Source organism: Doryrhamphus excisus, linkage group LG11 (assembly GCF_037039965.1).
Source record: "Doryrhamphus excisus strain RoL-2023G ecotype Guam linkage group LG11, RoL_Dexc_Guam_v1.1, whole genome shotgun sequence".
Lineage (NCBI taxonomy): Eukaryota > Metazoa > Chordata > Actinopteri > Syngnathiformes > Syngnathidae > Doryrhamphus > Doryrhamphus excisus.
The window spans coordinates 6,893,606-6,920,829 of NC_136367.1; the positions used below are offsets into that span (position 1 = coordinate 6,893,606).

At 45.5% G+C, this 27,224-nt stretch overlaps 1 protein-coding gene across 2 annotated transcripts in view; it reads right to left on the reverse strand.

Annotated features, from left to right (window-relative positions):
* The window catches only part of galnt14 (UDP-N-acetyl-alpha-D-galactosamine:polypeptide N-acetylgalactosaminyltransferase 14 (GalNAc-T14)), a 43,331-nt gene that overhangs the window by 10,199 nt on the left and 5,908 nt on the right, over positions 1-27,224 (reverse strand). For both annotated transcript variants that reach the window (XM_058065398.2, XM_078794617.1), the window contains exons 2-5: positions 23,478-23,647; positions 3,270-3,368; positions 1,104-1,171; positions 245-310 (exon numbers count right to left, since the gene is read on the reverse strand). In XM_058065398.2, coding sequence (XP_057921381.2) covers positions 245-310; positions 1,104-1,171; positions 3,270-3,368; positions 23,478-23,647 — 403 coding nt within the window. The remainder of the gene's footprint in view (positions 1-244; positions 311-1,103; positions 1,172-3,269; positions 3,369-23,477; positions 23,648-27,224) is intronic.

Genomic DNA, 27,224 nt, shown 5'->3' on the forward strand with positions numbered 1-27,224 from the left:
TTCTATTTTTACGAGCATGGCGGCAGCCGCGATTGGATTAGCGAGGAAGACGATGAGCGTGACGCACGCACGAGGTGCGGTATCCACATTTAGCCCGATTGAGACGCTAACTGCTTCTTGGTTTGTCACGCACTCAAAGCGGAGATCACGTCGCTCACGTCTTTACCGTTTCCTTCAAAACCAGCATCTCTCCTTCCTCATTACTCGTCCTGCCTCAAAGCATAAGAAGGACAAAGAGACGCACCTTCTCTTTTGCTGTTGTGGAGACATTTGACTTTGGGCAGTTTGGTCAGAAGCTGACAGTCACTTCCTGAAACGACAACAAGACAAGACCCATCAGTAATAACAGAGCAGTTCTGGGCAACCTTCATCATCAAAAGAGCCAATGAGAACCAAGACAAATAGTCTGGAGACCCAACACATTTATAGGCGACACTGATTAGTGGCTTTTAAAGGTGGAATCTTTGAAAAACTTGACCTGACAACAGAATGCAACTGACACAAGTGGAGGTGCGTCCATCCATCCATCCATCCATATACCCATCCATCCAGCCGTCCATCCACCCTCCCAACCATCCATCGACCCTGCCAACCATCCATCCATCCTCCCAACCATGAATCAATCCACCCATCCATCCACCCATGTAGCCACCCACCCATCTATCTATCTATCCATCCACCCATCCTCCCAACCATCCATCCATCCTCCCAACCATGAATCAATCCACCCATCCATCCACCCATCCACCCATGTAGCCACCCACCCATCTATCTATCCATCCATCCATCCATCATCCACCCATCCTCCCAACCATCCATCCATCCTCCCAACCATGAATCAATCCACCCATCCATCCCCCCATGTAGCCACCCACCCATCTATCCATCCATCCATCATCCATCCACCCATCCTCCCAACCATGAATCAATCAATCAATCCATCCATCCATCCAACCATGAATCCACCCACCCATTCAACCATCCACCCATCCATGTGGCCACCCACCCATCCATCCATCCACCCATCCAACCATCCAACCATCCTCCCAACCATGACTCAATCTACTGTGTGTGTGTGTGTGTGTGTGTGTGTGTGTACTCACCGTCATGGCTGAAGTCGTCCACCAGGATGATCTCATGGATGAGATGAACGGGAGTTCTGTTTAAAACACTGACAGAGAGAAACAAACACATCATTTGACAACAAACAAACAATGCAAGGCTGCCACACACACACATCCACACATCCACACACACACACACACACTGATGACTCCATTATGTACGCACTGCACGCCTTTGGAAACAACATATTGAAAATGTCAGGCTAAATTCCCACCATGAAAATGTATAACGTGTTGCCGGGAAAAAAATTTCATTAAAGAGGAGAATTGAGACATCAAAAATTCATAAGTTGCACTCCAGCAACGTGAGAAAACGTCTTTTTTTTTCAATATTTCCACTCCTCTCATAGCAGCACGAGGGCAGGAATGCTAGAAGACCAGAAGAAGAACCAGCGGCTTTCTTCTTAAAGGTCAAAGGTCGTCAAATGTTATCGTTTGTGCACTTAACATCAACGACGGAAATTAGCCACCGGCTAATCTTGCATATTTACATGATTAATACGCATGTCTCTGTCTTTCTTCAATAATAATGGATAATGGAGGCGGGGTATAGGACAGGGATGCTGACCATTGGCCTGAAGGCGGGGCTTAACAGCCTAGAGGTGGGACTAAATGTCATGAAAGCGGGGAGAAGTGACGTGGAGTTGAGGTGCCATCATACATGATCATCAACATAACAAGCTTTCCCGCTCTGACAGGAAGCAGGAATCCTCCTCTAGATCTGCATGCTGGCTTCCTGTCTCATCAGCGCTGATCTATGGCGTGCGGCGCTATATACGTCTCCATTCCTCAGGCGCAGCGGAGCACTAAAAGTCCACTTAGTCAACATTAAATAGTCTCGTCAGCGCTTTAAATCCTCGTTTGGCCGCCACGGCCGCTTGCTGCTGACACGGAGTGACGCTGCACTTTGTCGCTGCTGTGGTTACACGTTGTGAACGATGGCTCCGCCCACTGTCGGACACGTAGGACTCATTTAGTGAGTGGAAGCAAAGCGCGCGGTCAATCACAAAGTGCTGAGCTGGTGCTGATCTAGATGCTGCGTTTCTACGCTCTGATTGACACTGTGTGTGTGTGCGTGTGGAAGTGGTCAAATGAAAGGCTGATAATCCCGTCATACTTTCATCATCTTCTCCTCCGTGACGCCTCCTCTGATGATACCACGCCAATAAACCGTCAGATCGCAGCTTGATTAAATATCGACAAGACACCCCCCCCCCACCCCCCAAAGGGGCCTTTATTAAAGCGGGATGCCCGTCACGTCCCCCAGCGGTGAAGCTTTATCACTTATCTTCTTCTTCTTTCATCTCATACAAGGAAATGAGAAAATTAGACACAGTAAAACGTCAAAGCTAACTTGATGGAATTGTTGTCTTTACACGAAACCGATGATTTAGATGTGCTCACATATGGAATATGATCACATTCCCCGCACACACCGCAGTATGAATACGGAATACGGAATATGGAATATGCATTGTTTGTGAGGATTCCAAGAATAAAGACAGCAAGCTAGCTCATGTTGTGTTTACGTATGTTAGCGCCCCAAACTCAAACTAAAAATAAAAGGCGGCAAAGGAGTTTCCAAGTCGACACCAAACAACAACACACACACACACACACACACAAACACACACACACACACACAGTGAGACAGAGCAAAGGGAGCAGCAGGGCCCAGGGAGACAGATTGTCTTTTAATTGGTGGAAAACTGCAGAGCTTTAAGAAGACCTGCAGGGGAGGACGCAACACACTCACACAACACACACTACACACTACACACTACACACACACACTGTCCTCTGTGAAAGTAAGGAGAAGGAGTCAGTCCTTGCACACAGACTGTTATAATGAGCTGAACTCTGGCCAACTATGTGTGTGTGTGTGTGTGTGTGGACCTGCTGATAGCATCACATTGTGAGAAGGAAAGATGGTGGAGAGTTTTCCGTGTCCACCGACTCCGTCTAATTGGCCGCTCTTTGCCATTTTATTTATTACGGTATAATAATATGATATCATCCATAGTAGTAATATCATATCCACAGTACATCAGTGGGTCTCAACTGGCGGGTCAGGACCCAAAAGTGGGTTGCACATCCATTCTGTAAAAATTCATAAACATAAGACACTTCTTTTTTTGGTGTTACCTCCTGACAGTGCGCAGCAGAGTGGAGCGGGCCTCGTTGTGGAAGGTGATGATGATGGAGGTAGGAGGAAGGTCGGCGTCGTAGCGGAGGTCGGCGCACCTGCGGACGCCAACGACACCGTGGTTTAGTCCGCTATCTGAACAACAGTCATTATTTTATCCTCAACTCCCTTTCACGCCTTCCCTCTCTCACGCACACACACTCTCTTAAAGGGACGGCGTGTTCACACTGCAGAACATGAATTATAAATGAGCAGCCAGCTCATTAAAATACACCATACAACAATGTGAGTGTGGCTCCTTCGCTGGGTCAGCACACTTTTCCCTGTAAAACACACGCATGCACACGCACACGCACGCACACGCAGCACAATGACGAGACTGGCCTTTACGGATGAGATTGATGGATTGGTGACATTTCCCAACAGCTTTGGCTGTTCTCGTGTGTGTGTATGAGTGCTGGAGTGCCGTGGAGCCAGGAGCTGATCAACCAGGTGATCGATTAGCTCTTGCTGTTGGGGGGCCTGAAAACCGGAAGAAGTCGGACTCACTGGAAATAAAATAAAGAATAAAGGCGAAAGCAGCCGCGTTGTTATTTTCTTGTCTGGCACCAATAAAACGTCATCCTGTAAGCTCTTCCTCTGCTCCGGCATGAGGAATAAATGTTAGATATTCCTCATATCCTCTCCCATCATGCACCTCTCTCCACGCTCCGTCCCGCTATCTCACCGCCGCCATCTCTGCTTCTCCTGCACTTGATTTATTCAGCAGCTCCAGCCGAGAGGACCGATAAGAAGATAAAGGCGGACCTGCAACACTGAGATGTGTGCGTGTGTGTGGAGAAGAGTGTGCACGCACGCACGCGCGCACACACACACACACACACACACACAATGGCAGGCACAGATGTAGAGATAACATTGGTGCTGACAGATGACTGATGTTGAGGCTGATATGAACACGCTTCCATACTCCCTCAGCGTACGTGCACGTGCATGCGCACTCCATGTAGAGACAGGAAATGACTGGTGAGGGGAGGAGAGTCCTTTGGGGGGAAGAAAGCAGCGTCTCGTGAAGGAGGAGAAACGAGGACGACAAGGAAGAAGACGAGGAGGAAGGGTGGCTGAACAAAAGGGAGGTGGGGGTGGTGGAGGAGGAGCGGCATGGAAGACAATGGAGAGGAGGAGGATGGGGGGAAATGAGATGGAGAAGATAGAGGGACTAGTTAGGAGACGAGGAAGAGGAGGAAGGCTAAGAAAGGAGGAGCAGCCTTTTCCTGTGCTGACTTTCTTCAGGCTTCTGATTGGATGAAACGCTCTCACACGCTGGAGTTTTAGCCACGCCCTATGCTACACCTACAGTACCATCTGTTGTATATATATATATATATACTATAATATATATAGGATATAGATACTATATGTAGGATATATATAGGAAGTATTAATACTACACTTCATCCAAGTATAACTATTAATAGTACACTTCATCCAACAGGATCTATTAATACTACACTTCAACAGGAACTATTAACACTACACTTCAACAGGAACTATTAATACTACACTTCATCCAACAAGAAGTATTAATACTACACTTCAACAGGAAGTATTAATACTACACTTCATCCAACAGGAAGTATTTATACTACACTTCTTCCAATTATAACTATTACTAGTACACTTCATCCAATTATAACTATTAATACTACGCTTCATCCAACAGGAAGTATTAATGCTACACTTCATCCAATAGAAACTATTAATACTACACTTCATCCAATAGAAAATATTAACACTGCACTTCAACAGGAAGTATTAATACTACACTTCAACAGGAAGTATTAATACTACACTTCAACAGGAAGTATTAATACTACACTTCATCCAATAGGAACTATTAATACTACACTTCATCCAATAGGAACTATTAATACTACACAACTATTAATACTACAGACTTGACTCCATGTAAAAGCATCATTTACATTCTTCAAAGCGATGGATTGAACATATTCTAAAAAAAACGAACCCCAATTCCCGATGTAACAAAAATGGCTGACCCATCCAGCATCTCCTCCATGACCAGCGAGCCAAAGGAGGATATGAAATATGATATTTTATATATATTATATTAAATAGGAGATGAAATATTCCATAAATGTTGTTGAATAAAAAAGGAAGATAAATAAGAAATGAAAGATGATTCATGTCGCACACATTTCCACTGAGAGGCCGAGTGTGAATCATGTGACCACGCCGCTGTCGTGAAGGCTCTCAGGGTGGCGGCGTGGCCCTTCAGACGTCAAGCAGCTGTCAATCATCCTGCCGTGGAAAAGACGCCATTTTGCTCTCCGTCGCCGTAATGACCGCGTTGTCACACGGCGACGCTCGGCCGCTGTCAGCAATCAGACATGGCTGACGTGAAAAGTGGCGTTTTAGTGCGTGGTGAGCGACGGAGCGTGCACGTGGACGTCGTGGTGAGCGTGGAGCTTCCAGCTAATTGATGTGTTGAACTTCCTGGAGTGGAAGTGCTGTCGCTAAAAATAACCACTGCAAAATAAACAAACAGCAAGTAAACATTCAGGAAAGTTTCCCAATCCAAAAAAGACTATCCCTGCGGCGCCTTGTGCTTTTCTGTTTGAAGAACATGAGGAAGATGAGGAAGATGAGGAACATGAAGCTGCAGCTGCCGCCAGGGATGCCTCATGCACGTGCACGTGCATGTGTTCCAGTCCTATTGCTATGAAAAGAAGTCGGCTGTTAGCATCGGAGACTGGACACTTTATTCGCTTGTCGATCTTCTCATTGTCTGACATCAGACACGAGCCATCATTATCATCATTATCATCATCATCATCGTTATCAATATTCCATTTTTCTTCCGTCAGAGATGACAATCAGGATGAAGACGTTTTTCTTGTGACATTTTCTTCACTGAAGACTAAATTGTGTTTGACGTTTCGAGAAACACAAAGCTTGCTTTGTGAAGAACCAAATGGTCCTCATCGTCGCTGACAAAGATGTTTTGTTATTTTAGCATAAATATCCACCAGAACTTGGTTAACTGAAGGATGCGTGCGTGATGTGTTGTCATGTGACGTCTTTAGTCTGAGGCTCTACAGCCGTTGTTCTAACACAATCCTGGGATGGAAGACCCCCCACCTCCTCACAGCCATGACGCTTCCGGTGTCTCGGCATGTGAGTCTGCCCTTCACTGTCTCCATCCCTCACACAGGAAAAGACCCCGAGGAAGGAGAAGGGGGAGAAGATGGAGAAAGATGAAGACCACAAAGGAGAAAGAAGCGGAAGAGGAAGGAGAACATGAAGGAGGAGAGGAAGAAAGAGAAAAAGAAGAAGAAGAAGATGAATAGAAAAAGGAAGAAGATAGGGAAGAAGAAAAAAGAACAACAAGATAGGGACAAAGTAGAAGATGAAAGTGGAAAAGTAGACGGCAGATGAAGGAGAAGAAAGAAGATGAGAAGAAGCGGTAGATGACTGAAAAGGAGGAAGAGAAGAGAAGATAAAGGCCGTCAGCAGCGTGTGGATGAGAAAATGACAGAAAATGACAGAAAATGAGGTTGACAGTTGTGGTTTCTATGGAGGTGGTGGAGGTGAGAACCACCTGAGATGACCTGGACGTGGCAGCTGGGGAGCATTATGGGATGGATCGTCCATCAGCACTCGGCCTCGTTTGTTCGTTCGTTCATTCATTCATTCATTCATTCTCATCCTTTCTGCATGACAGTCCACACTTCTCATATACTCGGGAGGAAACACACACACACACACAGCTAGAGTGATGACAGTGTGTGTGTGTGTGTGTGTTGTGTGGGTGATGAATGAAGCAATATTTCAGTGTGAAGCAGCGTCACAGATGCTGCCATGGAGAATTGCATATACTCTATGCTATGTTACACCACACACACACACACACACACAGACTCACACACACACACAGACTCACACACACACAGACACACACAATGCAGTGCAAACATCATTTTTCAGGGAGTGTCATGGTCTGCTGCATCACAACAATCACCTGTCTGATTATACACACTTAGCGATGAACACGCACACATAGTGCATGACAACATGGCTACGCACACACACACACACACACACACACACACACACACACAAAAGACAGTGTTGTGTTGTCTCATTGTGTTAAGCCAAAGCTGCCCAGGGGGCAACAGTCTCATTGCCAAGCAAGCATTATCGACAGCACACACACACACACACACACACACACACTATATATAAGATATGTTGAAGCACATTAGCCCAAAGCAGTACACACATACGACCTATGACCTTCCGAATGACCTTAAATCATATTACATCATCATGTTACATCATCATGTGTAACATGCCACTAATGTTGCATCATCATGTTTCAAACGAAGTGGATCACGACAAAGGATGAGAGAACATTACACTAGTTAGACGACGTTAGATTCCAATACACTAGCGTACATGTGTTTGTGTTGCCATGGTGATTTGCTCTAGCTTGGTCTCTCCAGCGGTAGAAGGTGGAAGCTAGAAGGTGAAGCCATTGATGAAACACACTAGCAGAACTTTGAAATAAAACCACTTTTTTTTTCTCTCACAAGCAACCTGAATGAAAGCAATTTCCATTTCAAAGACGGCAGCACGGACGCTTTGGAATGAATGGCGAGCTTTAATGAGCTCAGGGAACGCTCGCTCTTAATCACAACGCCCAATTAAGTCAAATCATCTCTTTTCTCTTCGCCACAACACTTTCCATTCCCGGGAAGCACGCTCTTGGAACGCCGCTTGCCAACACAATACACAACAACACCTCCAGTTCCGAGTCCGAGATCCTGCCCCAAATGGAAGTTCCATCAGCCCGTCGCTCCCACCCTCCCCCGTGGTCATGAGCTTCGGGTGCTGACGGAAAGGACAGGATGGCGGCTACAAGCACCTCCCACCATCTCCCCAGAGGACGGGCAGTGACATTTCCACGGTGACATCCAAAACAACAAGTGACTTTTTGAAGGCTGCCAAATGACAAGGCTCCCAAATACACCTTCCTCTTCTACTTCCTCCTTTCTCCCGGTTGCTATGGTGACGACGGCCGCATGGAAGTGAGGCATCAATTAAGGTGCTTGTGTGCGTCTACGACCCGTCTGCTCATTCATCATCCTACTGACTCAAGCTGGGGAACTTTTACACAAACAACCCACACACACACACACACACACATGCAGGCCTCCTATCTGTGATTCAGCGCTCGTCTAGCGATGCCTTAAAGCTGAATGTTGCAGGAAGCAAGGCTGACAAAGTGTCGTGTTTTCACCCTCCGGTCGCTGCCCGTTCTCATCCATCTCCTGAGTGAGCCGCCATTGTGGAAAAGTCACATTCGGCTGGTGTGCGTTGGAATGACAACATCTTATTTCACACGCTCACACATGCGCGTGCACACACACACACGCACACACACACACACACACTCTGCCAAAAGATCCTCCATTTAAACATCTTCACATGTCAGGAGTTTTCCAGTTGATTTCTTTAATAATCAGTTCTTTAATAATATTCATACATTTCATTTTTAATAAAAACTTTATTTAGATTTGTTTCTCATTTTATTAAAACTTCTTAAAATTTTAATTAAAATTTAATTTTTCAACTGTACGCCACTTAAATGGCCATTGGCTAGCCACCAGTCCAGGGTGAACCCCATCTTTTGCCCCAAGTCGGCTGGGATAGGCTCCAGCATACCCGCCAGTGAGGATAAGCGGCATAGAAAATGGATGGATGGATGGATGGATGGATGCATGGATGAATGCATGGATGGATGGATGGATGGAATGATGCATGGATGGGTGGATGGATGCATGGATGCATGAATGGATTGGATGGATGGATGGATGGATGAATGAATGGATGCATGGATGGATGAATGGATGAATGGATGAATGGATGAATGGATGAATGGATGAATGGATGAATGAATGGATGGATGGGTGGATGGATGCATGGATGGATGGATGAATGGATGGATGGATGGATGGATGCATGGATGGATAGATGGATGGATGCATGGATGGATGGATGCATTGCTGTTGTGTTCTTGTTTTACAACCGCAAATCTGCCTCGACTACTTCCCTGCTGACACTACTACTAGTACTACTACTACTGCTACTACTTTGTAGTACTTTCCTGCAGCAGTTCTGAGCTTTATCCTCCACATGCTAACAATACTTTGTATGCTATGACAGAATAAACAAGCTTTCAAATCTTCTACTTTCTGACTAATCATCCATCCAACACGGCGCTCCCTGCCAAGGTGACCTTCTCTTTGGAAAGTCGGCGTTCTGTTCCCACCAAACCTGCCGACACCTGTCAGAGCTCGGCAGCGTGTGTGTGTGTGTGTGTGTGACAGGGAGGACGGGCTTGTTGCTATGAGACGAGTAAAAAGTGAAAAGTCTGTCTGAGCCAACTCTGGTTAAAAAGTGACAACATGGCGGCGGCGCCTCCTTCACGGCGCCCTGTATCAACACAATGTCCATACCGACCGCTAACTTGGCAAAGTTTAAGAGCATTTTAGCAATTTATGCACATATTTGCACACACGCACACACACACACTACAATACGCACACCTCATTGGCAGCCAAAGACTGTTGACTCTAGTGTGTGTGTTTGTGTGTGCGTGTGCACGTGTGCAATGGTAGCTATCTGAGGTAAACAGCTGGTGATTGGACGCTCATTTGGAGAGCTTCCCAGAAACACACACACAGATATATATATAAAAACAAGAAGCACAATTACGGTTCGATAATAAGGTGGAACACACACACACACACACACACACATTAGTTGTTGTCCCTGGTTGACTTCTGGAATAGAGTTGTTTCATCTGCTACTTGAGTGGAGAAGGTCCACATTGGAGAAGCAAATGTCGCTGTTGATGAACGTACTTGACTGGGAACCATCAACTTTTATTCGCCACATCAGCACACGCTAGTCTGACCATTCCTTATTGTTATGCTGCGAAGCCACGCCGAGGCGAGCGCGGGCAGCGTGGACTCGCGTCAGCACGCTTGATTTGTTGACCGGACGGAGGAAGCTCTAAACCCCCCCAAGGTCATGTGATGTGGAGGCCGAGCAGCATTTCCACGGGAAAATACGCTTCCCCAGCTCAGCCGGCATCAAAGGAGTTTCTGCTTTTTGAAGGATGAGCGCCAACAAGGAGAAGACAATAAACTGCGGTGTTTCCCGCAGGACTGCAAAAATATGAAAATAACAAATATAGAAATGGAAACACAAATTCATTCATGCAGGCCACCACAGATGAATGACTGTATGGGCAACACTGACAGGAAGTGACGTGAAGCAAGAGGACTCACGTGCCACACTTAAGCAAGTGCAGTGTACAGCGTGCTGTAGAAAAAGGCAGTCATGACCAGAGCCGTTTGACGCCCCCGCACAACCCGAAGCGCCATTGTTTACTCTCCCTCCCTTTTGACACTTTGAAGCTCTACTTAGAGCATCCTAAAAGATCCAGCAGTGCAAAATGTACATTCTTGCACGTAACACGCCACTGTTGACCCCGGAACAGATCATTTCTTTCTATGTGATTTCCTGCTTGAGGAGGGAGGCTCCACTGGACAATAGCAGGCTTCAGGAAGTCAGCCAATCAGAAGGCAGCCAGCTGGACAGCGTGTGGAGGTGGGGCTCCATCTGTCCGTCCAACATTGGGGGTAAATATGTATCAGTGTGACAGGAAGTCGATCGGGAAGTGGACTGACCCCCGTTGGCCCGGTGGGGACACAATAACAATACATACAATAACAAGACGACCGAGCGGCATCTGTGACGAGGGAGGGACACACACACAGACACAAACACACACACACACACACAGAGATGAAATAACGAGTGATAGCGCCAGTGTGTGCGAGAGGTAAGCAACAGAGACAGCGGTTGCTAGCTGAAGGCCACAGCAGGTGGTGGATGTGTCTGTTGGCTTCACTCACATCATTTGGGAGTGTGTTCATGTGTGTGTGTGTTTGTGTGTGTGTGTCTGCACGTTATGCCAGATGGTGCGTGACGACTGTAACGCTCCCAGCAGCGCAGCTGTCCGAGCCAATACATCCTGGCCACACACCTCTTCATCACGTTAAATAACCCCCCCCCCACACACACACACGTTCATGTACACACACACCTCGGTCCATCAGAAAATAAAAAATGCCATCACAGCAGACTGCAGTGTGAATGCCAGGCCAGGCGTTGGCGCAGTTATGGTTAGCGGTGTCACTTCAGTGTTTCAGATCAACAAACAAATGAAACGTTTTATTATTAAAAAAGACAAAAATCCAAACCTACCCCCCCACCCCCGTTAAAACATAACATAACTGAGATGAATTAAGATCTAAGTGTGGAAAAGGCTATAAAGCCATGTCTAAAGCTTTGAGACTCCAGCAAACCACAGTGAGAGTCGTTATCCACAAACGGCCAAAACATGGAACAGTGGTGAACTTTCCCAGGAATTATTTATTTCACGTTTAAAGGGCTCTGATCATGTTAGATGGTTATAACGCTCAAACTACAAAAATATTTGGTACAATGCTCTTAAAGTACTGCAATATTTCACAAAAGTTTTGAGCGATGTCAAAAAATCGCCTTTTCCCTCCATGTCTCTTTGGGGCTCCATAGAATCCCATTTATCATGGTCGGGTCTGGAACAATTAGCCGCCCCAACGAGGGATTACTGTACTTAGTTAGTACACTGCAGTAAGTACACAGTAAAGTGAACTGACAGTGGATCCCGGCTTATTCGAAGTATTATCAGGTCCGAGTGGGACAATATCACTGACCCTAGCTGTTGCATTCCAAATGTGTTTGTGGCGGGCCACCACCAATAAATGAGAAAGACTGAAATGAATTTCCCAACTTTCCCAATCAAAGCTGGAACATCATCACCATCATAGCTGACCTTCAGGTGTCCACCATCTTTGTCAAAGATCAAGATGGTGGAGCTAACGTTTAGCAGGTCTTCATGGAGCCGCCCACGCAACACTTTTGTTTTCCTTCATTTGCCAGCTGACACTTCCTGTGCACTTAGCCGCCGCCGCCGGCGCTCAGGGGGGTCTCGCCTGCGTCGAGTCCTTCGCTCAGCCTCAAGCAGACAGCAGGTCGTTTATTTGGACATCAACGCATGCAATTAGCCGAGCGGGAAAACAAGTGGCAACGCGGCTCAGACGTGAGCGCCTTAAATGGATCTCAATTCATCTAATGCCCCCTCGCCGCCGCCATCACTCCTCATCCTCCTGCCCTCATCATCCTCACTTTACTCCTCCGCTTCCTGGTGTCAGGATGAAGGAGACTTTCATTTCCTTCCCTTGATGATCTTGTTGCACTATTTGAACCTGACCTTTCACCTCTAATGGAGAGGTCATGTGACCGTATGCTACAAGAACAGGACAAGTTAGCCTCCCCCATTCCAAAAACACATTAGCATGTTAGCTTCATCGGCCACAACAAATTGTCCATAGGTATGAATGTGAGTGTGAATGGTTGTTTGTCTATATGTGCCCTGTGATTGGCTGGCCACCAGTCTAGGCTTGACCCTGCCTCTCGCCCCAAGACAGCTAGGGTAGGCTCCAGGAGAGGGAAAGGGTCACCATGGTAGCGGAGGCGTCATGTCATGTATGAGAAGGGTTTCATTCTAGAATGTTCTAACATTTATTGCACAGATAATTATTGCACAGTTATTATTTTGCCATACACTTTCAAATATTGCCTAATTTAAAGTAAAAAGCAGGGCTCTACATTAAAAACAAAAATGACTTGCCCATGGGGAATCCTTAAGGTGAGAACTACTTGCCCCATGTAAAATGAAAAGACTGCCATAATGATATCATCTAATGTTTGTGGCATCACATGAGAATCTCAAATAAAGATGAAATGATTATCATTTCTTGTGGTTGCTTTCCTACATAGATCATGACGTTGCATGGAAATCTGGATTGTCAAGAGACTTCTAGGCACTTTGCATTGATAAATAAAAATGTGTACTAGTAAAGTGTTTTTCATTCATTCATTTTCTACCGCTTTTTCCTCACGAGGGTCGCGGGGAGTGCTGGTACACCCTGGACTGGTCACCAGCCAATCACAGGGCACATATAGACAAACAACCATTCACACTCACATTCATACCTATGGACAATGGAGTCACCAATTAACCTAGCATGTTTTTGGAATGTGGGAGGAAACCGGAGTACCCGGATACACGGGGAGAACATGCAAACTCCACACAGAGATGGCCGAGGGTGGGAATTGAACCCTGGTCTCCTAGCTGTGAGGTCTGCACGCTAACCACTAGAACGCCGTGCCGCCAGTAAAGTGTTTTTAATTCAGAAAAAAATGCTCAATGGTCAAACAATAATTTGTGAAGCAAAGGTGAAAAAAATCCACAGAGAAATGGAAGCGCTAGATTTTGTAGCTTGTGCAAAATCAGCACTTGGCATTGGATCTAATCGGTGGTGTTTCATTGTGACCACTTCAAATTGTCACAGCAATGTGATTCACTCACCTGTGCCATCATTTGATTTGCTGCCGCTAATAAAATACTTGTTTAGGAGGCACTGCTTCATCACTTTTTGCTGTTTTCCTTCACAAGTTGTTGAACAATTAGACCATGTTGGCAGGGACGCCATGATAGATGTTTTCCTAGTCAAACCATCGCTGATTGGTTGATCGCCAACAAGAACGGGTATGGGTAAAACGTGGACTGCGGTCTAAATGATTCTGATTGGTCCATTTCAAGATTTGCAAGGATTGGTTTGCAAATTACCACCGGAATTACGCAGTCCGTGTTTTACCAACACCCAACAAGAACCGCTTTTAAAAAAACTCTGCCCCACGGGAATATCACGGATTGGATTTACTTGCCCCAATTTTGTTTTAATTTGCCCCGGGCCATCGGTACATCGTTATTGTCGAGCCCTGAAAAGTAAAGTAAAATTTAAAATAAAGGCCGCCAAAGTGCATCTGTTCAAGCCCCATTTGTGTCTTTTCACACGTTCTCTCTCCAAAATGTTCAACCCATCTCTGTGGACCACACGTCCATCACCTCCTTCCACAGCACATCCAACACAACGTACTTACTAGCGCTAGCTTACCTCACGCCGCCCACGTGCTGATAAACACTGATTGGACACATAACTACTTCCTGTCCCGACAAGCAGCTATTGATCAGGAGGCGCTCCGAGGGGATTTACACCTTTTACACGCTCATAGCCGCCGGGTGCTCGTTAGCTGCAACAGCGGAGAGCAGATTTATGCAATGCAACTTTTTATTTGTGGACCACTTTAGTTGGCCTCCTAACAGCTTCCTCCTTGGGTGAGTAGAAGGAGGAGGAGCGGATGCATCGGAAGAAGAATGAGAAGAACAAGCAAAGTCATGTATGTATTTTTGCTACTTCAGGGAAAGTCAAATGGTAGGAAAAATAGGCGTTCCAAAGCCAAGCTGTAAAGCAAGCTAAGTATTTCCGCCACCAGCGTGTTTGTGATGTACTTCTTATCCTCATAGCAACTTCCTGTAGCTTCTGGTCATGTGAGCCGAAGCGGGCAGCAAGAGAGCAGACGTTCGTTTAACGCGCAGGCAGGCAGTGTTCAAACGCAGTGCTCCTATTAGCTTCAAGGCTATTCATCGCTCCATTTGGATTAGCAGGCAGCGGGACGGGGATTAAACGTATTACAATCCCACAATACATCCCGCAACACTCACTCACCTTCACTACTGAAACACAAAAAGACTTTCACATACGCGAGATGCTGACTCAGCTTTTAATAACACACTCCATATTCTTCTCCTCTATTTGCTTGGATTTGTCCTTCTTACGCTAATTAAAACTGATGGATTATGTCTTCCCTTTGCATTGAAACATCACCAACAATTCAATCGAATTTAATTAATTAGCTCTTTCTCAAATACGGCAGCTAGATTAGCACCGCATTAGCATTTGTTAGCGTTCATTAGCATTCATTTCGTGTTGTAGCGCATTAGCATTAGCTCACATGAGCAAGCAACAAAACATTTTTTAAGGTTAGTGCAGCCAAAATGTTATTTTTTTATTCAAAATTGTAAGTAGACTATGTAAAAATATTTTATATTATATATTTTTTTGCATTAATTTTTTTCAACAAGTGCACATATTTTAAAATGTTATTCATTTATTTAAACAAATTGTGTGTATTTTATGCTATGCATTCTTAAAAAACAGTATGGATAAATTTATTTTAAAATGTCATTTTTTAAATGTATTTTTAATGTATTTATTTTAAAATTGTTATATTTTTTAAATATTTTACATTATAATATGATTGCTATATTACATACAGTGTATATATATATATATATATTATATTTTTAATTCACTTTACAGTATATTTTATTATTATTTTATTACAACAGTAAGTGACTTTCCTCCTGCTGTTGGTTTTAAAGCTCAGTCTTCCTGTCATGAGATTCCCATTCCCATTCTTGAACAGCATTTTCCAGCGAAGCCACGAGGAGGAGGACTAAAACAAGGCCGCTGACACGTAATGACTCGGAGCAGCAAAGCCAGGCGCTAACAGTCCAGCGAGTCGGCCGGTGGCGCGGCTCATCAAGGACACGGGCGGCAAGTGAAAGGAGTTTCTTTCTTCGGCACTAAGCCGTGCAGGCGTGCTGAGCGGGGCGCATTCATTACGGGTCCGGGGGGGCTCACCTCTAAGAGGTTAATATTTATTCATGCAGTACAGTAGCCCGCTGGAAATTTACATTTAGACTAGCTAGCGTCAGCTTGTTTGTCTTGTTAGCGGCGGCGGGCGAAATGAGCGTCGTTTTAAAGCTCTTTAACTGATTTTGGTCCTTTTTTCTGGACAACTTTCATTTTATGAACACAATAGAAATTTACTGCGGTGAATAGAAAAAGAGAGCTCAAGAATTCTGATGGAATAAAATAAGTATTTGATCCCCGCTGATTTTGTAAGCTGACTGCCTGATCGGGATATGAGCACTCCAGTTCATTTGAACACAATGTAAACATTTTGTATTTGATTGAGGGAAATAATATTTGATCCACTGACCCCCACAAACAGGTTACACGTCCATCAAACACACTCATTTGTCCTATCCCTTTAAGAAAGACACAATGACAACCCTCACCCCATAATGACTACCGTCGCCCTACAATGACTACCGTCACCCCTATAACGACTACAGTCACCCCTATAATGACTACAGTCACCCCATAATGACTACGTCACCCCTATAATGACTACGTCACCCCATAATGACTACGTCACACCTATAATGACTACGTCACCCCATAATGACTACCATCACCCCGTAATGACTACCGTCACCCCTATAGTCACCCCTATAATGACTACAGTCACCCCTATAACGACTATAGTCATCCCTATAACGACTACAGTCACCCCTATAACCACCTAAGTCACCCCCATAATGACTACCGTCACCCAATAATGACTACCGTCACCCCTATAGTCACCCCGATAATGACTACCGTCACCCCATAATGACTACCGTCACCCCTATAGTCACCCCTATAATGACTACCGTCACCCTATAATGACTACAGTCACCCCATGACTACCCTCACCCCTATAATGACTACAGCCACCCCTATAACGACTATAGTCATCCCTATAACGGCTACAGTCACCCCTATAACCACCTCAGTCACCCCCATAATGACTACCGTCACCCAATAATGACTACCGTCACCCCTATAGTCACCCCTATAATGACTAACGTCACCCCATGACTACCGTCACCCCTATAACGACTATAGTCACCCCTATAATGACTACTGTCACCCCTATAACGACTACAGTCACCCCTATAACGACTATAGTCACCCCTATCATGACTACTGTCACCCCATAATGACTACCGTCACCCCTATAGTCACCCCTATAATGACTACCGTCACCCTATAATGACTACCGTCACCCCTATAACGACTATAGTCACCTCTATAACGACTATAGTCACCCCTATAATGACTACTGTCACCCCTATAACGACTATAGTCACCCCTATAACGACTACAGTCACCCCTATAACGACTACAGTCACCCCTATAATGACTACTGTCACCCCATAATGACTACCGTCACCCCTATAGTCACCCCTATAATGACTACCGTCACCCTATAATGACTACAGTCACCCCATAATGACTATGTCACCCCTATAATGACTGTCACCCCTATAGTCGGTCCTATAATGACTACAGTCACCCCATAATGACTGCCATCACCCCTATCGTCAGCCCTATAATGACTATAGTCACCCCTATAATGAAATATAGTGCCTCCCATTCCACGTATGTGAGCCATGTTGCCACGCCCCTCTACACTTGGGCAGACCAAATAACACTAAAATACACAAATGACAGATGTTGAGCAGCACACGTATGTGCACATCAGACCAAAGAAACACCGACAATAACGACCAATCACGGCAAGGCGCTTCATTTCCTGTTCCTGTTCCCCCAACAATGACCAGAAGAAGAAAACAAGATCATCAGTTCAAATTCCATCCCTTCTACGATGTCGCTTGTCATTGGCTGACGGCCAGTTCCTTCACACACCTCATCTTCAGAGGCAGGACTTGATTAGAGGAATTAACCAGGCCACGCCCTCAGGCGGCTCAGCGCCAACACTGATCGATGCCGGAACGCCCATATATGGCAACATCGTACATCCAGCAGCTCGGATTAACTTAATCAGTGCGTCGCACTAAATGGGATTAAAATGACGCAGAGTAGGATTACTCTTACATAACAATAAATGTCTTATCTCACACACACACGCACACACACACACACACACAAAGTCGTGCATGGCCACAATAACGCTAACACTAATGGGGAGCAGCCCAGCGGCCAATCAATCGTCAATCAATGACAGCGGCTATCGACCGCTCATCCTGATTAGATTGACACCCAAAATAAAGACTGAAAGGTCAAAGGAGGCCACACAAGCATCGTGAGCAGATGATTGACAGCATCAATCAACCAATCAATCACACGCAAAACACAAACTCAGCAAACGGTCAAACACAGTGGAAGGATAACAAGAAACACACACAAACACACACACACACACCATCAATAATTCAATCAGATGACTAAACCACACACACACAAAACACTATTACACTCTATATAGAACCCTGCATAGAACTACACACTATACTACATCCCATTATAGTCGTCCTATGTATCATATTGTCAATATCATATTCTCATATGCCATATTATGCCTATTCTCATCATTCTCAAGACTCATCTTTGCCTTCCTTATCATCTGTATGGTACTCATCTTCACCATTTCTCATACTCATCATCATCATCCTCATCCCTCTTCCAGCTCATGATATCCTCATCCTCAACACTCGTTATTCTCATCACCCTCCTTCATCCTTCTCATCCTCCCAATCATCCTCATCAGCCGCCTCATCATCTTGAATATTTTCCTCATCCATCCATTGTCATGCATCATCATACTCCTCCTCATCCTGTCCTCCGTACCCCCCCATCACTGCCATCACTGAAGTGGATTTAGGCGGTGAAGTGGATGAGAAATGAGAAAAGTGTTTGTAATTCCTTGTCATTCTCCTCCTTCAGCAACAAAGCCATGACATGACAACAAGGCCCACAATGCTAAACATCTCAATAGGCTCACACACACACACAAACACACACACTGAGTGGGTGGGTGGGGCCGTTAGCCACGACGCTAGCTGCTAGCCTAAAGCCGCTTAGCATCACTGTCAGCGGCGGCGGCGGCGGTGGAGAGCTGCGGTTCCGCATCAGCGGCTTAGACACAATACAAGAAGCTCAGAGAGCTTTTGCCGTGTTTTGATGTTCCGACGTGGAAACACTCGTACGCGCACAGGAAACGCACATCTGTCAGCTCAGGCCGACAGGAAGCAGCGCACCATTATCCTCGTGGTCCGCCCTCAACTCTCATCCAAACTTATTTAACCAACACGGGAGTCGGCCATGTTGCTTCCCGCGGCGTCCAGAGGCGGAGATGTTAATGGTTTGATGAACGCTTGACTGCTGACGAGGCCAGCACTGCCGCCGCTCCGTGCCGCTTATTGAACGGCCGCGCCTCGTTAGCGTCGCCGCCCGAGGATGGCTGGCGAGCCGATAGGGCTAATTAGCACCTGACAGGCCCCGCCCCCTGCAGAGGTCTCAACATAACACAACCTCCTCGTGGCGATACGAGGGTTGTTTCCATAATGGAGGGGTGGAACACGCTCTCACAGGAAGTAGACCTTTACCATTATACGTATACGGTTTTGTGTCAACCAATGGCTCGGGGCTTTTGGTGTACAGGACACGCCCATAGCTTGGCCTTTCTTGGCGTGGCCTCTTTAACTTGCAGCAGGACGGCGTTGCCATATCAACACGCCGGTCGGCCATGTTTGCTCCCAGCGTGCCTCAGCTCATTGTCTCGGTGCTTGGATCTCATCCCTGCTGAGGGAGGTGCTCCGGTTCACTGAGATAATAGCCCGGCGCTGGAGTGCTTTACACGTGCACGCACACGCACACGCTCATCTCGCCTCTCAGCGGCTTGCGGCTCTTCCTTATTAATCCCCCCCCCCCGTCTGACCTGCAGTATGTGCAGGCTTTGAATGCACGGCAGCATCGGTGAGCGTGATGCACTGTGAGGAGTCCCAGTGATATTCCGACAGGATGTGCAGAGGGGGTGTACCTAATGAAGTGGATGGTTAAAACCCCTCTGAGCAGCTGCCACTTGCTCTAATGTGAAGGCCTGCTGGGAAAATAACACAGCTTTTCTTCACCTGCTGGCTGTGCTCCTCCTCCTCCATCTACTTTTTACTCTCCGACCCACCTGTCAATCATCCCCTTCCTTTGTGCTGCATCGACTGTGGAGTGGAGAGATGACATTTTAACTGCTAATAATCATCACAAAAACACGTCCGACAGTCTTGATGCTGCCAGGCGGCAACCTGGCGCCTGTACGCCGTCACCGATACCATCTATGGTATCTAACGTGGAGGCGAGGAACGCCGGCCCACATCATCCTACATCTGGGTTCCGATGTGAGGCCCCCTCCCTCACTTATAGCGCAGTTTTTACTAAAATACTTAGTGATGTAAAGACAGAATAAGTGTGAAGGTGACTACAAGGGCGTATTTGGAGTGTACGAGCATATCATATTCGTCAATATTACGTTTATTCATATTCAATACTATTTTACTATTTATTCACTTATTACTATTGGGTCTGGAACCAAGTGACCTCCATACAGGAGGGACGACTGGAGGGAAAGATGGAGGGAAAGATGGAGGGAAAGACAGAGGGAAAGATGGAAAGAAAGATGGAGGGAAAGATAGAAAGATGGAGGGAAAGATGGAGGAAGAGATAGAAAGAAAGATGAAGGGAAAGATAGAAAGATAGAGGGAAGGCTGAAGGGAAAGATAGATAGAAAAATGGAGGGAAAGATAGAAAAATGGAGGGAAAGATAGAAAGATAGAGGCAAGGATGAAGAGAAAGATAGAAAGATGGAGGGAAGGATGGAGAGAAAGATAAACTTCTTTTTTGTCATTGCACAATAACACAGCAGTGAAATTGCCAATGAAAAAGATGGAGGGAAAGATGGATGAAAGATAGAGGGAAAGATGGAGGGAAAGGTAGAGGGAAAGATGGAGGAAAAGACGTAGGGAAAGACAGAGGGAAAGATGGAGGGTAAAACAGAGGGAAAGATGGAAAGTAAGAAAGAGGGAAAGATAGAAAGATGGATGGAAAGATAGAACGATAGAGGGAAGGCTGAAGGGAAAGATAGATAGAAAGATGGAGGGAAAGAGAAAAATGGAGGGAAAGATAAGGCAAGGATATTGGCAACGAAAAAGATGGAGGGAAAGATAGAGGGAAAGATAGAGGGAATGATGGAGGGAAAGACAGAGGGAAAGATGGAGGGAAAGATGGATGAAAAGACGGAAGGAAAGACAGAGGGAAAGACGGAGGGAAAGACGGAGGGAAAGATGGAGGGTAAAACAGAGGGAAAGATGGAAAGAAAGATGGAAAGAAAGATAGAGGGAAAGATAGAAAGATGGAGGAAAAGATAGAAAGAAAGATGGAGGGAAAGATAGAAAGATAGAAAGATGGAGGGAAGGATGGAGAGAAAGATGAACTTCTTTATTGTCATTGTACAATAACACAGCAGTGAAATTGCCAATGAGAAAGATGGATGGAAAGATAGAGGGAATGATGGAGGAAAAGATAGAGGGAAAGATGGAGGGAAAGGTAGAGGGAAACATGGAGGGAAAGACAGAGGGAAAGACGGAGGGAAAGATGGAGGGTAAAACAGAGGGAAAGATGGAAAGAAAGATGGAAAGATGGAGGAAAAGATAGAAAGAAAGATGGATGGAAAGATAGAAAGCTGGAGGGAAAGATAGAAAGATAGAGGCAAGGATGGAGAGAAAGATAGAAAGATGGAGGGAAGGATGCAGAGAAAGATAAACTTCTTTATTGTCATTGTACAATAACACAGCAGTGAAATTGCCAATGAAAAAGATGGAGGGAAAGATAGAGGGAAAGAGGGAGGGAAAGATAGATAGAAAGATAGAGGGAAAGATGGAGGGAAACGTAGAGGGAAAGATGGAGGGAAAGATAGAAAGAAAGACCGTCTTTGCCACCTTCAAAGCCATCTCCATCACTCATCGTGGAAGAAGAAGAGTTTCTGCCAAAGGAAAAGGCTCAGCCTGAGATGCTATCATGTTTTTTGGAGGGAAGGGGGTCATGAGTCTTTCATGTGCCCCTGCCGCTAACATGCTGGCTTCACAGCAGCTGATACAGCAGACCCCCCCCCCACACACACATACAAAGTGGTCCCCAGCAAGATAAATGAATGTTATCATGCCCCCCCACCCCCACCTACCACTCCCCATCCTCCTACGCTTTTCTCACTTTCTTTGCCGCACACGAGCCGTCGCCGTATGCCAGCGACACAGCACATTTCCCTCCTCGGAAACACAAGGAAGCACACTCATTAACACACACACACACATACACACACACACACACAGGAACTGTTAGTAACGCACACACAGGCATGCAACAACTCATTATACACACATCACATGCAGCGTGGGACATACCAACACACACGAAAGATCCAGCAGGACAGATGTGAACTCGCAGCATCAGCATCCCTCCAGGACTTAGACAGAGCCCAACATGCAACGTCTTGCTTGGATCCCCCCCCCTCCCCCCACTGCTATGCACTACACTTTGCTACTCTGCCATGTTTGCCTCTCCAGTGTCAAAACATGGGGGGGAGGGTAAAACTTCCGTTGGTATGGAAGACAATCCCCTATTTTGGTACCCCACCACTCAATCTGGTACCCAAAAAGAAAAGAGTCCTTTTGGTCCCAAACCACGTTAGAGTCGCACACAATCAGAAATGCTTTAACTTATTCACCTCCAGGCTTTTTTTTTTTTTTTATTAACACTTGCTTTTGTTTTCACTGATTTGATTGGACTTGATGTCTAATAAAGTTTTTTCAATTTAGAAATGACTGACAAAAAGTGTATAAAATAAATCAAATAAAAATGACTTCCATAAAATGTATTTAAAAATGACACCAATAACTATAAGTAGAAATGGTGAGTTAAGTAAAAGTGTAAAATGTCCTAAAAACAAAAAGGTCTTAAATATAACTGTTAAAAGAAAAAAAAGACTTTAAAATGTGTAAAAAATAAATAAATAGGAACAAAAATGACTTGATTTTGTAGACATTTTGTCAAGAAATTGCAACAAAACAAATCCGAGGAGCTGTTTGGGAGCCGAAGGATCCGACTCTTTTTAGTGAGCCGAGCCAAAAGAGTCGCTTCTCTAAAAAGGAGACCAAGGCAAACTTTGTTGGCGGAAACTTTGCTTGGCTTTGAAAACACACACGATGAGTCAGACGAGGAAGCACGCTATCTTTATCTCCCAGCAGATGCCATCTTGCAGCATCAGCATCGCTCCAGGACATAGCCAGAGCCCAACAATGAGCGCCCACGCCGCTTCCTCACCTTCCAACACGCAGTCGGAACAGGAAAGGGAGGGGCATGGAGGTGGCCTGGAGTCCAGCTTTACTTTGAGGGAAGTGTGTGTGTGTGTGTGTGTCCTACCTGAGGTGCCTGGTGTCCCTCAGGGCTCGGTTGCTGGGGATGCGTTCGCTCTCCCTCTGGTTGAAGGCGTACAGCGTGTACGGGTCGTCGCCGGGCCTCCAGCGTCGGGCGCTCAAGTAACTTCGCTCGTCAAAGCCGTCCAACATGTCCTCCCACTCGGCGTCGGACATCTGTGTTGGGGGGGCACAGAGGTCCAGTTAGGGCGGGGCTTGGATGAAACGCCGGCAGCACTCGTGCACCATGTTTGATTATATGACCATATTTGCATCTACACCAGGGGTCTTAAACTGAATTTACTTGGGGGCCACTGGACCTAGGGTCTGGGCGAGACTGGGCCGCATCAGGTTTTCAAAAAAAAAAAAAAAAACGCATTTATTAAAAACAGAAAAATGAATAAACTTTGCTTTGGTTTCGATTTGCTTTCTCTGATAAAACATTCCACTGTTCTCAAATATCTTAATTTTTATTTTTCTGCACAAAATAAGATGAAAAATAAATAAACAAATCAAGAATAAATAAAACCAATCAATCACTAATAAATAAATATAATAATAATAATAAAACGGCAAATAATAAAAACTTAAGAAACCACATATAGTTGGTGGGTAGACAAATTATTTTTTCCAGATTAAAATGAACAAAGCATTATTAGAGCCCTGTAGACATGACAAAACACGACTATAGTCACATTTATACTCTTTTTATTTACAACATATTGCGCAACTGCAGGGTCTTGAGACACATGCTAACTCGCAAACTAGAGAGCTAGCGACCTACACGGTAGCCTTCAAGTTATTTCCTTTAAACTTAAATAGCCAAAAACTTACCACTTCCACACGGATAGGGAGGATAACTATTAACAGTTATTTAACCTTTAACATGAACATTAATCAAACGTAATAATTTTTTCTGGGTACATGATACCATACAGCATCCATATCAAACTTGCGCGGGCCGCACTAACATTAAACTTTCATATCAAGGCGGGGGCCTCAAACTAGTGTCCTGTGGGCCACATTTAGCCCGCGGGCCGTGTGTTTGAGACCCCCGATCTACAATGCTGTACAAGATGGACACAGACTTCTCTCAAGCCTTGACTGTCTTGACAAAATATAGAGAGGAGGCCGGCGGCCATATTTCTTCTCAACCAGCCCACAGACACTCATGGGGTCGCAGTTTGATGTGTTAACATCTTCCCCTCCTTCTCGTTGCTCAGTGGCACACTTGCTGATGCCACACTTTGTCTAAATGGGCCCATTAGAGGGCTGTGTGTGCATATGTGTGTGTGTGTGTGTGCGTAGTTGTTCCCCCGGCGGCCGTAACAACGAAGCGTGAAGAACACGAGTAACAGAGAAAGTGACCACAGGAGCGGCAAGAAGGAAGCAAGGAATTGAAGGAGAGAAGCGGCCAAAATAAAGCAGACGGGCGTCCTCTTGTCGACAATCGATAGGGAGCTCGACTAACCGCGTTTGAAAAGCCAAGCGTGGCGCTGCGCCGCTCGCAGTGGCGAGAGGCAGGACCTCAGAACATCCACAGCAACATCGGCAGCGCCATGCCGGCTGTACACTGACTACTCTAAAGTAGCATTGATCCTTGTGTAGGATGTTGTGAAAACACAAACCAATTCCAATGTCCGCCATGCGAATGTTCCACTTCCATGTTTTATCACCACTGTAGCTCTAAACAAGGTTGCGTGTGTGTGTGTGTGTGTGTGCGCACGGGGACAGCTGGGACGTCACCTTGCAACAGATGCACAGTTTATCCTTCACACTAAAAGGAGAAAAAAAACATCCATGTCGGTGGATGAGTGTTTTGGCAGCATGGTGAAAGGGTTAAAGCGTCCAGATGTTGAGCACCTTCTCCTCCTCCTCCTCGTCCTCCTCCTCCTCCTTCTGGCTTCTTGTTGCCATAGATATCACTGCTGGCTAATCCATACTGTATGTGCACGCTGGAGCACAGCAAAATCCTTCACCTTCTACTGCTAAATCTACTTTAGCTGGTCAATACACACATGTGTGTGTGTGTGTGTGTGTGTGTGTGTGCCTGGTGGCGAGGGATGTAAACACTGCAGAGCAAGCAGACAGGAAGGAACCATTCAACGCCTGCAAGGAGAAAAAGAACCACTAGCTTATGTCAGGGGTGTCCAAACTCCGGCACCGGGGGGCCATTTGCTCTTCTACTGAGCGGGGGTACGCATACTCAGTAGATCATTAAGGGGGGGGTACGTGGATGAAAATGAAAAACAATTATCGCCCAACACTCACAATTACGAGTGCGCCTGAACGCCTCAGGGCACATGAACATCAACACATATGTACACTTTATGGTCGTTCTGTGCATGAACTTTGTTTCATCTTGAAGGTTCCAATCCCTGCACGACATTCCAGGGAAAACCTGGCGATTCGACCCATTCAAGTGGAAAGACGGCAATGCCGATAGAATTCATCAATAATTATGTTCGATAATTAACACAATATTAGTCACAATTATTATTAGTAGTAATACTAGTCATATAAAATGAAATAAGACTACTAATAATAATTATAATAATAACACCAGAGGTCAGGAAGGCCTCACCGACTCCCCGCCAAGAAGAAGAAGAAGAAGAAAGAGAAAGAAGAAGTGTGATGCAACCATGGCGACACGAGGCGTCAGTCCAGCAGCACAAAGGGAAAAGTACACACATCTTGTCGTCTGTCAGCTTTCACGTTCTTCATTTGTTGGCTGTCATCTCGACCTTGTCACCCCCTCCCCACCCCACCACCCGTACTCTTCCCTCCTTCTGTTTGCCGCCATTCGTCATCTCGCATCACTCCTCCATCTTTGTCCTCTTTTCTCCTCCTTCTTGTTAGCCTTCTTTCTGCTCTTCTGCTCTCTTTATCCTCCATAAACTAGATGGATGTCTCAATCCTACACGCATCACCAAGCACACACAATATGACATATAGTATTCTATTACCACAAATACATGACTTCAATAAGTATACTGTGTACACTGACACAGGTGGGCAATTATACACCCAAAGCACTAATGCACTCAAAAGATTGAGTGTAAGTACACAGGTGAGCACTTGTGCACTCAAAAGACACAAGTCTAAGTAAGCAAGTGTGCACTTTTGCGCTCAAAAGAGAATGTGTAAGTATGCAAGTGTGCACTTCTGTGCTAAAACCACAAAGTGCACATAAGCAGGTGAGCACATGCGCACTCAAAAGACACAATTGTGCACTTATGTAACCAAAAGACCAAATGTTTGTACACTAGTGCACACTTATGCACTCAAAATAGTGTAAGTATGCAAGTGTGCACTTCTGTGCTAAAACCACAAAGTGCACATAAGCAGGTGAGCACATGCGCACTCAAAAGACACAATTACGCACTTATGTAACCAAAAGACCAAATGTTTGTACACAAGTGCACACTTATGCACTCAAAATAGTGTAAGTATTCAAATGTGCACTTCTGTGCTAAAACCAAGAAGTGCACATAAGCAGGTGAGCACATGCACACTCAAAAGACACAATTGCGCACTTATGTAAACAAAAGACCAAATGTTTGTACACAAGTGCACACTTATGCACTCAAAATAGTGTAAGTATGCAAGTGTGCACTTCTGTGCTAAAACCACAAAGTGCACATAAGCAGGTGAGCACATGCGCACTCAAAAGACACAACTGCGCACTTGTGTAACCAAAAGACCAAATGTTTGTACACAAGTGCACACTTATGCACTCAAAATAGTGTAAGTA